Here is a 12048-nt window from a genome sequence, read left to right as displayed (position 1 = left end):
CGCTGGGGTTCATGTTTTGTACTGTGGCATTAGACAGAAAATATGCTTTAGAAAAATGAAAAATCAAAAAAAGATGTGAAAGAAATTTTACTTTCCTTAAAAACGTGGGATTTTTTCCCCTGCTTTTTAACACAGGAATGAGAAAAACCCAATGGCTGCCCAAAATCTCTCCATCCATCCCTGCCAAGGAATGGGGATTTGGGATGCAACACCATCCTGCTGGATGCTCCCCCATCAGTCACGGCCCTGGAGCTTTTTTGGGAGCTTTATCTTTGTCTCTCCTTTGTCTCTACCCATGGGAAGAGTGGCTTCTGGTGGGATGGGCCCCCAGTGCCTCTTGTCTGGGGGGGCTGCGGGTCCCCCTTTCCTGGGATCTTTGTCCCACAGCCACTAGAGGCCACTGGGGCTCTGTGCTCCCGGCAGATTTCTTCAGGCAGGACATTGGGACTCACATTGGCACCCAGAAGTCTAAAATGGGCAAGTCCCCAGAGGCAGCAAAGCTGGGGAAAGGCAGGGCAGGGAGGAGCTGGCCCTGAGCTCTCTTGGTGTCTCCAGGGGCATCCCCACAGGGAACAGGGACACTTTTCCCAAATCTGGCCAAGCCACTGAGCTGCCCAGACTTGTGCTGAGCGCTGGCAGGAGTTTTGTGTGTCCTACCCCAAGCTGAACGTCTCCAGAGGACAAGGAAATGCTGCCCCACACGCAGCATCCTTCCTGGGCTCACCAGGAATTTTACGGAGAGGTCAAGGAGACACTCCCATGGTGTGGCATTCCTTACCTTGGGAACATTGTGCAGGAAAATCCCTGGATCCCTGCTGCTGCTGCCTCGGGGAGCCTGGGAGTGGAGCTGCCTGCCTCCCCAGGCTCCTCATTTTCATTTTGCCTGGAGTTAAAATTTTCTAGGATATTCTAAACAGCCGTTCCCACTTAGGAGAGAAACATCAGACATCTTCATTTACACACTGCTCCAGGTGTCAAACTGTTGCATGACAATAACAAGTGGGAGACACCTCACCCAAAAAATAAGCGAATTTCCAGCTGGAGCCAAATGCAGCAGCAGATGCTCAGATAAAACCCAAACCTGAGAACAGTACCAGGCTCTGCAACCTGACCAAAGCCTTCTCAGAGGAACAGTCAGGGTTTGGGAAGGGGATTGGATTTTCTGGGAGGTTGGGATGCCTTTGTTGCCTCACATTTGGGTATTTTCAGACCCTCAGTGAGCAGGTGAGAATGGCCACTGCCTGCTCAGGGCTGCCTCAGTTCCCAGCCTCACGGGATTTGGGAGAAGATTCCCTGCCACAGATTTTTCCAAGACAATTCCTCCCCTGAGTTTCAGCGGGATGTGCCTGTGATAGCAACTGCCCTGTTAAACTCGTGTTGGTAACGCAACACCAGGAACCTGAAGGAACATGAAGAAAACCAGAGGAATTTGGGCTCCCCTCCATGCTACACCACCTCAATTATTAATATATATAGTATTACATTATATAATGCTATATAATATTATGTAATAGATATGGTATTATATAATACATACAATGGTGTATATATATAATTTTTGCAGAGATGTATGTGACACCCCACAAGCCCTTTCCTTTACAGATATCCCACCTTGCTCACCCTTTCCCAAGGGCAAAGGGGAGCAAAGAGGGAACATCTCAGAGTCCCTGGAGCTCTGTGTTCACAACCCAAAGCATCAGCCCCTTCTCAGGGTGGGGGAATAAGGGAAAATAAAGGAAAATAACCAAACCACAAAAATAAATCCCCAAACAGGCCATGTGACACAAGACTCCGAAATACCCGGCGGTGAGTCACGGGTGTGGAGATGGGGCTGATCCAGCTCTGACTCAGCCCGGGCAGCCGGTGCAGCCTGTTTGTGTCCCCCCCACAACTCCTGTTTCCCATTTTTGCTCTAAACCTGCTCAAATAGAAATAAATACTCCGTGACTAAGAGACACGTGGTGGGGCTCAGCCTGCAGCAGCCCCTTCAAGCCCCTCTAACTCCTGGTGGTTCCACAAGGGTTGGACACACCAGTATCCAGCAAAAGTCAGGCCTGGGGACCATTGGAGTATTTAAAGTGTTTTTTAAAATATGCATTTTTGGAAGAGGAAGCACACACACACACACACACACACACACACACAGGAGGTTCTTGCTGATGCCACATCAAGGAAGCACTTGGGATTTTCCAACTAGCTCTAATTAATTAGTATTTTCTCAGCTTAGCATCATTTTAAACATGAAGCACCAATTCCCATCGGTCACAGACAAGGGAAGCCTGCCCAGGGTGAGGTGAAGCCTCCCTGTGACACCACATTGGAGGGCAGAGGCTGCTGGTGGAGCTGGGATGAGGCTCAGTTCCCACCTGGGTGCAATCCAGTCCCAGCCCTTTCTAAGCCACAGCATCCTACAACATCCCCAGAGGGGTGGCAAACCACGAGAGACGCCTGGTTTTGGATGAGGTGTCTTAGGAAAGCTGCTCTTGGGTTATTCCCACTGGATCTGGACATGCACAGAGGTGGAACAGCCCTCTATCATTTACAGCTGGGTTTAACCTCCCGGGATTCTCCGAGTGGGGCTGGTCCCAGCCTGATCCCAGGTTAGAGCACCATCCCTGCACTGCAGGGTAAGGCAAGGCAAGAGGCAGCATCAGGATGAGACCCTGGCAGCATCCTCAGCATCCATAACCAGTTTCCATAGCAACAGGTTCGGCCCCAGATCCGCAGCAGGTGCTGGGAAGCAGGAATGAGGAGGGAGCTCGGGGGGACCCCACGAGCAGCAAAAAATAGGGTTTGGTACAGAAAATCACTTTGCAACCTCAGCAGCGAGGGGAGGCTGAGGCTGAGCTCCAGGACAGCCCTTTCAGGGACACTGGAGAGCTGCCCCCATGCCACCACCCCCGCTGGGCACGGATCCCCGTCAACCCATTCCAGGGGTACCAGCATTCCCAGTTTAATTCCCAGCTGGGAAGCCAGGAGCTCTGCTGCACCCTTCCCTGGCTCTAGGCAGGAGCAAACATCCAGGAGACCCCAGAGCATCCATCCTACAGTCCTGAAGGGCGGGCAGACGCAGCCCTGGGGATGGCCGGAGGGAGAGCCTGGGTAGGGATGCTCCGGGCTGCGGATGCCGCGGCGCGCTCGCCCCCACCCCGCGGCACCGTTACACAAGGCTCCCGGCGCTTGCATAAGCGGCAGCGGCGTGTGCAGCCCCGAGGGGAGAGCGAAAGCGAGCAGGAGCCAGGGCCCCGGGGCCACGCCTCGGGATGGGATCCACGCCCGGAGCCCCGGGGGTCTGGAGCAGGGCGATCCTGTCGCCAGCCCTAAAGGAGGTGCCGCAGCCCCCCGCGGCAGTCTGACCCCATCCCTCACCGTCCTTGCGGACAGACTGAAACCAGCAGCTCAACCTTAACAGCCCTAAAAAGGCAGCCAGGAGCCCCAGCGCCGGCGAGCACACCAACCCTGTGGCATCCCAAACTTGCCTGCTGCTACTGCCGGGCCTGGAAATGGGGTTAGTCCCGGGGGAAAAGCATTTTTTAAAGCCTTTTAAGCAGGCAGGTGCTGGGGAGCATCTGCAGGGCTTGGGCTCCCGGGGAACCTCTGTGGGACAGGACACCCACGAGTGAGCACCAGCCCTGGGCTCCCAGTCCTGCTCTCGGGGGGAACAAGCACTGCCTTCAAACCAGCACCTCCTCAGCACCCAGGGGTGCCTCTGGCCAACCCTCTGGTAGTTTGGCACAGGACAGCTCACAGTAAAACACGTGGTTCATGACCTAAACCACGTTGTTCATGCCTAAAACACATTGTTCATGCCCTAAAACACGTTCATGACTAAAACATGTTGTTCATGCCCTAAACCACGTTGTTCATGCCTAAACCACGTTGTTTCTGCCAACCACGGTGCTTTGGATCTGGCTCAACTCCATGGCTGTCAAGGAGAATGTGGCCAGAGAGGATTTTAAGAACCTGCAATGCCAACCAAGTAATCTTTCCCAAGGAATTTGTACCCTTGACAGGCTTCCTTTCCAGGATTCCTCGGAGCTGTGCCTGATGCACTGGTGCTGATGTTTTGACTTCAGTTCTTTCCTACCCCACAACCCACATGCTCTCACTACCCATGCCTAGTGCAAAGAAAGGATTAAAAACCACAACAAAAAGCTAAGAAATCCTCTAATTTAATGAGCAGAGAAGCCTGCAGACCTCTAGCTTGGCTTTTAAAGTATGGCAATATCATATCTGTGTCTTGGGGAGATTTAATTATTTTAACAATTAAAGGGGAGCCCCCCAAGAGGCCGCACATGGAGGGCACAGGCACCTGCAGGACTCATGTGCATCCCAGCCTAGCACAAACTTCCCATGCCAAAGGTAACTTTACAGGTGGCACAGAAAGAAAACCAGAAAAGGTCATTGCACAAGAGGGGGCTGATTCTCCTGATTTAAACACAGCCCCACAAACCCACATTGCAAAGCCACAGGCACACCCAGAGCTGAAGCAAACACTCACCAGTGACCCTTGGGCAATGATGCTGCTTCCTTGCAGGCAAGGGGAAAATTTTCCATCCTCCTTCTTTACATAGGGAATGACTCTATGGGGACAGCAGGCACCCCAAAGGCACAGCACTGGCACAACCAGCTCACTGGCAGGGTCAGACCCTCCAGCTATGCACCCAACCCTCCTCTGAGACACCCCCAAACCTCAGCCTCGGGTCCTATCTTGCCTTCAAGATAACAAATCCCAAAATCTCAGTGCAGCTGCCCTGGGAGGGGAAACGACACCAAAGGACACAAAGCCCAGCTGCTCAGGGAGCACCAAGGTGAGCATCCAACTGTCTGATTGCCGCTGGGAAGCGTTGCTGGGGTGTCAGCAGTGGCACCCCCGCAGCCCCCCGGCGTCCCCGCTGTGCTGGGCTGAAGCCGAGCTGCGGGAGGCAGCGAGGGCGATGTGTGACATCGGGGGGCGGCCGGCAGCTATTTCTGCTCCGTGGCAGCACCCACTGACAGCAGCGCCCTGGGAGCACTGCAGAGCTCCAGGCATCTTTTATCCCGAGTGGAATTCACCTGGAGGTAACTGTACAACCCCCAGCATTGTCAGGTGTGGAGCTCGCTGGGTCTAGGGGCAAAGCTGGGGGGCTTGGGGTCGAAGGGAGCTGCTAGCACCCGTGACACCCCCATTTAGGGTCCCGAGATTCCCCCTTATCTGATGGGCAGAAGCTTCTACAAATCCCTTCTCCTTCCTTCTGCTCAGGGTCACTCTTTTTTTTCCCCTTAATTTCTTGGGACTTGGAGCGAGACCCAGGCAAACACAACTGATTGTGTAACGTTTTGCTCAGAAAGCTTCTTAAACAGTCACATATTTCTATTGGATTTCCCTTGCCCTTCACTGCTGATTACTGGAGTATTTATATATAAATAGAAGCTGTCTTCCCCATAATCTGCTTGTTTCTCCTAATTAACTCAGGGCTGCTCTCCTTGGGTTGCTCAGCCCTTGGGTTTTGGGGGTGCCATCACCCAGTGGCACTCAGTGAACCCAAATCTGTCAAGTTTCTGCTGAAATTGCTTTTTTAGCTGGTTTTGAAGAAGCAAAACCCTCCTTTCCAAACTTCATGTGCTCGGTATCTGCCCCATCCTCCCAACCCCCAGCTGAGGGAAGCGCTCAAATGTGATTTCTCCATCTTCCTCCCTCCTCACACAACTTTCCTCTAATTCAAGGAACGTCTCGATTTGATAATTATTTTAATCATTATTACTCATCTTTCCCCTTTCTTCCCCCCCCCACCCCCCCCCATCAAAACTTCGTCCTGGGTCTGTCAATCACTTTAATAGCTGTTTACAACCTATCATCAAGTCTTGCATAACATCCACATGACTTCACTCAGATGCCTCCGACACCCAAAAGCTGCCCCTGGGCTCTATTTCAGGAGTGATGGAGCCCACGGCACCAACTGGCTGCATCCCCCGCCGGCATGCCCGGGGTCCTGGGATGGGGAAAATCAAAGCCAAAGACATGCCCGAAGCAAAACTATTTTGTAGCTAACGCGAGACAGCCCCACGCTGCTCCCCCGTTGGGGTTCTGGGGTGAAGGTTGGTTTGGTGGGCTCAGACCTCCTTCCCAGCATGGAGAGGAGAGGAGCGAAGGGCACCGGGAGCAGCCCCGGGATGGCACCGGGAGCAGCCCCGGGATGGCAGCGGGAGCAGCCCCGGGATGGCACCGGGATGGCCCCAGGATGGCACCGGGAGCGGCCCCGGGATGGCACCGGGATGGCCCCGGGATGGCACCGGGAGCAGCCCCGGGATGGCACCGGGATGGCACCGGGAGCGGCCCCGGGATGGCACCGGGATGGCACCGGGAGCAGCCCCGGGATGGCACCGGGAGCAGCCCCGGGATGTGGCACCGGGAGCAGCCCCGGGATGTGGCACCGGGAGCAGCCCCGGGATGGCACCGGGAGCAGCCCCGGGATGTGGCACCGGGAGCAGCCCCGGGATGTGGCACCGGGAGCAGCCCCGGGATGGCACCGGGAGCAGCCCCGGGATGTGGCACCGGGAGCAGCCCCGGGATGTGGCACCGGGATGGCCCCGGGATGTGGCACCGGGATGGCCCCGGGATGTGGCACCGGGAGCAGCCCCGGGATGGCCCCGGGATGGCACCGGGAGCGGCCCCGGGATGGCACCGGGAGCAGCCCCGGGATGTGGCACCGGGAGCGGCCCCGGGATGGCACCGGGATGGCACCGGGATGGCACCGGGAGCAGCCCCGGGATGGCACCGGGAGCAGCCCCGGGATGTGGCACCGGGAGCGGCCCCGGGATGGCACCGGGATGGCACCGGGATGGCACCGGGAGCAGCCCCGGGATGGCACCGGGAGCAGCCCCGGGATGGTACCGGGAGCAGCCCCGGGATGGCACCGGGATGGCCCCGGGATGGCACCGGGATGGCACCGGGATGGCACCGGGCGCCCCGCGGGGCTGCGGCTGCAGCGCGGCCTCTGCCCCCGCTCTTCTCACACTGGGACACACGCGCACCAAAGGTGGCAAATTCTCTTTAAAATGCGGTTTTCTAGCGAAGTTCTCCGCCCCGCGGCATCGCCCGTCGGCGGCGGGTTGGCGGAGGGACGGGGCAGAGGCGCAATCTGCGCTGGAATCTGTGCCAGCCCTTTTCCTTCGGCAGGCGACGGCTGGCTCTGGGGCGGGGGGACACGACGGCTCTTTTTTAAGCTCTCCCGTCCTCCCCCTCTCCCTCGGATTTCATAACCCTTCCAAGCACGAAAAGGCTCCTCCGGTTCCCGGCTAATGAGCCCCTGCGGCAGGAGGGAAGTTGGGCAGAATCTCCCCAGCGCAGGCGGGACGGGGCAGGGGGACACACGGAGGGGTCTCGCCATAACCCCAATTTGGCCGCTTCTCTCCCCAAAACGCCCCTTGGCACGAGGCTGCCCGGGATGGGACGTCTCTTTCTCCCCGTGCAGGCGCTGCATGCAAATATTTATTTGCACAGCGTCAAGGGGGTTAGTTATTAAGCCACAGCTGACAACTGTAGTCAAACTAATTTCTCTTAATAAGGCACTTGCGGTCACCCCGGCAACAGCACCCCGGAGCGTCCTCCTTTAAGGAAAATATTTACTGGCGTGAAAATCCGCTTGGATGCAAAGAGGGTGCTCTGAGGGGGCCTCTGGAGATGCTGGGGCTGGAGACACCAACTCCCTTCTTGGGAGATCTCCATCCCCGGAGATGGTGTCCAGAGGGAGGAAATTGGGCTAGAAGTGTCCATTTTTTGTGATATATGTATAGATACAGAGGTCACTAAAAGCAGGAGGGCATCTGAGGGGCTCCTTGCCTGCCAAGGGGCAAATAAAGGACGGCAGAGCTCGTATGTCCTGCTTTGGATTGGAAAACACAATGGCTGCTTTATCAAGTCCTGTAATTACAATACTAATTAAGGAAGGTGTGGGATTTCTGCTTCCTTGCGCTGACCAAGGTAACAGGTTAAACTATGCAGAGAAAGACAGCAGATTTCCCAGCTCCATCTCTGCCTCAGAGAATAATTAAACCAAATTTCCCTTGGTTTTTTTTTTTAAATCCTAGATGCATCAGTTTACCAAATGTTCGATCCAGAGTTTGCAAAACACAACTCCCCAAAACTGGAAGGAAGCTCCTTATCCCCTCTGAAACCCAGACCTAAACTCACACACTCAATCATCATGGGGTTTTTTGGGGGGTGTTTTACTGAACAGCTACATAGTGCTCCAACCAGCTGGGCTGGCCCCAGGGAAACCCACCAAGAACCCACCCCAAAACAAAGAACTCACACTGGGAAGTAGAGTAGGCTGTGATTTACTGGGACAACAACACTTCTGCAACAACAGAGAACACGACTGTGCCGAGGCACCCGACCGGTGAATCTGCAGCACCTGCAGCACCACTGAGCATTGCCACACTGGGGACCTCAGAGAGGTGACATCAAAGCAGACACTGGAGGGGTGCTCGAAGTTCTGGGGAACCCAGAGAGCTGACACTGAGAGCAGAGACCAGAGGGAAGCTCCTGGAGACATAAGAGAGGTGAAGCCAGAGGGATAATCCTGGGGACCCTGGAGACACCACACCGAGAGCAGAGACCAGAGGGATGCTCTGGGGGAGCACGGTCCTGGGGACCTTGGAGAGGTGACACCAGAGAGAGATCAGAGGGGTGCTCATGGTCCCAAGCACTGCTTTCCCTCCTGTGTCACCCTGGACACACAGACATGAGACAGAAGCCTGCTGGGCCAGGCAAGGCTGCTACATGCCAAGGGAGGGAGCAAAGGGCAGCGGGCTCCGGATGGGCTCCACGGGCACTGCAGCCACTCTGGAGACAGTGGCATGCAATTCCCCCTGTAGGCACTTCAATCCCGGGACCCTGGCTCTGCCTCTGAAGCTCCAAAGGCACACATTGGCTGCAAGGGATCTCACAAACTCCTGCTGGGATTGCAGAGGGCCTGAGGGAGCCCAGCACTGTGTGGATGTGATGGGGTTTGGTCCCAGCCTCCAACTGGCCCGGATTGTTTGTGTGGCTGGGCTCTATTCTCCTGGCTGTGACAGAGGGGCTGCTCTCACATGCTCATTCCCAGCTCAGATTCCCTTTTATCCAGGAGACGAGCATGTTGTCAGACCTTTGCTTTCTCTGAAAGCCATCTGAGATGGCAGGAGCCAGGCAGAAGCCTCAGGAAAGCAGGGATTCGGGGCTGAGGGGCTGCAGCAGGGGCTTGGCAGTGATTCAGAGCTGGAAGAGGCATCTAAGCAAGGACAGGGAAAGTGGAGCGGGCCACAAGATCTGCTCTGGAGACTGGGCTTGGACCAGAGGATCAGAGGGAACTGCTGTAGGTGGAAGTGCTGATCTAGCTGAAAATAAAAAGCATCTACTGCAGGCAGTGGTAGGTTCCCTTCTAGGGCAAACTCCTGACGGCTGAGTGCAGGATTTTGCCCAGGCTGCTCTGGTTGCAGGGTTTGCTCTAATAAACACATACATCCCTGCAGCAGAGGAGTTGGAGGCATTTCCTTAAGGATAAATCCCCGTTCCTGTGCCCTCACTGATCTGCCCAAGCCTCCCTCCTGCTCCTCTTACACACTGCCTGGGTTGTAGCACAGCAGGTTGAACTCCAGGTTCTCATCCCAGTGACGGAGCAGCACAAAGAGCTGCTGGGCTGCAGCTCTCACCGTGGCCAGGCTGCATCCCTCGGGGAAGTCCTGCCCGCTCAGCCACAGGCTGGCTTTGGCAGCCACCAGCTCCCACTCGATGAAGTAGGAAGCTGAGCTGTGCTCCAGCCAGGCCAGGGCCACAGCCGTGGCCCACAGCATCCCCTCGGGCTCCGTGTGCTGCTGCAGCTCCACGTCAAAGAGCAGAGCCTGGAGCTCGGAGCCGGCGGTGCCCCAGCCCCGGCCGCCGTCGGCGGGGGAGGAGAAGCTGCGGATGGTGATGGCCGGGGGGCACAGCTCCTTCTCGGCTCTCAGGGCTCGGGAGATGCTCTCGGCCGCGCTGCCCGACAGGTGCCGAAGGCGGCCGGTGTCCTCCGGCGCTGCTGCCCGAGCCAGGGCTCCAGCGCTCGGGCCCTTCTGCCCGCTGGGGAGCAGCAGCTGCTGGCTGCGGCTCGGGGTTCTGCGCTCCGAGGCGGGGCTGCTCCTCTTGCTGCTGTAGGAGCCGGAGGGGCTGAGGGACACGCGGTGGCAGGCAAAGGGTGATGTCCACTTCAGCTTCTCCATGGGGATGTTGACGGCGTTACAGAAGGCTGAATTCAGAAGGAAGGCACCGCAGGCCAGCTGCAGGGACACCTGCAAGGGGTGGTGGGCACAAAGGGAAGCTCTGGCACACCAGCCACTTGTGAATAGCTCAGCAAAATGGTGTGTATGGATGAAACAGCTCTCCATCTCTGAGCAGGTCACTGGACATGGTTGTCAGAGACAGCAGGAGGAAGATTTGGGGGATCTTCCTCTGCTCCCCTGCAGTGACCACACAACCCCAACAAGACCCAGGGAGGAGCTGCTCACCAGGGGAAGGTAGTCCATGCTCTCACTGTCACCCTCAGAGCCAGCTTTGTTCCCTCTGCTTGGAGATTTACTCATGAAGCCTTTGGCAGCTCGAACCAGCAGCATGGTTTTATTGAGGGTCAGCCTGTGAAAGGATGAAAAGGTGTCAGTGACCTCTGTGCTCATCCTGACACCCACCCTCCCCTCCAAAACCACCCCTGCTCCCCAGACACTGGCACCACACTCAGTCCTAGCTCCAGCTGCCACCCCTGGGGGTCCCTCCTCTCCCTCTGGCTTGTGTTCACATTGGACCCACACAGGTGAAAGGCACCTGCTGAGGTCAGAGGAAGGTTGAGCTGGCTCATACCTGGCAGCAAAGAGCCTCTCGATGGATTTTTGGGCTTGTGCAGAGGAAGCAGACAGGCTGTGGAGAGGCCCTGGGGAGAAACACAGTGCTGGGGTTACAAGGTGCCACAGGGGAGCAACAGGGAGCAGAGTCAGGGTCCCAGGACTTAGGCTTGTTTGGCTGCTGAATCTTTGGCAAAATTCTTCCTCTCCCCTTGCCTCATTTTTCCTATACAGATAATAAAATTCCTACACCTCTTAAAAAATAACCTGTGGGAGATTTATACCAAAAGCCACATCAGGTTCCATCCTTTGCACCTCAGAATGAGTCAGGCCCTGTGCTCACAAGCGTAGTTTTAGGTCATACATTTTTATAAAATTCCCCAAAACTCAGCAGAAGCCCAAACCACAGACTCGATGGAGCTGCACCAAGTGCCAGCAGCTCGTTCCCTACCTTCAGGAACACGGCAGTGCTCCCAGGCAGATGAGGACAGGGTGTTGGAGGGTGAGGGGCTGCTCTCCTCAGCATCTGCAACCGAGGAACCACATCAGCAACAGCACCCAGCCAAAACCAGCACCTTCCCTCCCACGGCACGATGGGGTTAATGAACCTCTTTGGGGCTCTGTTAAACCAGCTCTGGCTCTGACAGTGCCAGACAAGGTCTGATCCAACTCGTCTTCATTAGTGAAGGATTTGGTGACAAGTGAGTGTCTCACATCCCCCCTGCCTCTAATTACACTCGTTTCATCCTCCGTGCTACCCGCCGTACGGCTGCCAATTAACTCCCGAGCATTGTCAGCAGCACAACCTGCCATTTCAGGGGTTTGGAGAAATAGGAGCTTCCATTCCAGGGTCAGCCCCAGTCTGTCTGGTGAGCACTGCATGCAAAGGGGAAGGCAGAATTTAAAAAGACCAGAGAAGGTGTCCCAAACCACTGAGATCTCTAACACCAGGAAGGAGATAAAAACCCAGGGAACCTTACTCATGCTGTTAAATCCATAGTCTCCGTTCTGGCCACATGCTGACTGAGGACGCCCAGGGGAACAGCCACGATGTCTTCTGCTTCCTGAACTCTTCTGTTTCCTCTGGTTGTCTTGCTTGGATGTTGCACCTTAGCACGAGAGAAGAGAATGGCCAGTGTTGGAGAGGGACTGGCACACAGATGGTGGCAATGAAACTGTGGAATGAACTTGGTCAAGAACTGGAGTGACAGGACAAGG

At 56.0% G+C, this 12048-nt stretch overlaps 1 protein-coding gene across 3 annotated transcripts in view; it reads right to left on the bottom strand.

Moving 5' to 3' along the window:
• Nucleotides 1-8303: 8303 nt before the first annotated feature.
• Nucleotides 8304-12048, bottom strand: part of VWA5B1 (von Willebrand factor A domain containing 5B1) — a 28016-nt gene continuing 24271 nt past the window's right edge. For all 3 annotated transcript variants that reach the window (XM_085559041.1, XM_085559043.1, XM_085559042.1), the window contains 5 exons: nucleotides 11811-11939; nucleotides 11282-11356; nucleotides 10850-10919; nucleotides 10504-10627; nucleotides 8304-10287 (listed from right to left, as the gene is read on the bottom strand). In XM_085559041.1, coding sequence (XP_085415167.1) covers nucleotides 9580-10287; nucleotides 10504-10627; nucleotides 10850-10919; nucleotides 11282-11356; nucleotides 11811-11939 — 1106 coding nt within the window. In that variant the 3' untranslated portion in view covers nucleotides 8304-9579. The remainder of the gene's footprint in view (nucleotides 10288-10503; nucleotides 10628-10849; nucleotides 10920-11281; nucleotides 11357-11810; nucleotides 11940-12048) is intronic.

The sequence above is a fragment of the Lonchura striata genome, chromosome 21 (genome assembly GCF_050655825.1).
Source record: "Lonchura striata isolate lonStrDom1 chromosome 21, ASM5065582v1, whole genome shotgun sequence".
Lineage (NCBI taxonomy): Eukaryota > Metazoa > Chordata > Aves > Passeriformes > Estrildidae > Lonchura > Lonchura striata.
Note: the sequence above shows the minus strand (reverse complement) of the source record. Positions and strands in the feature narration are given on the sequence as shown.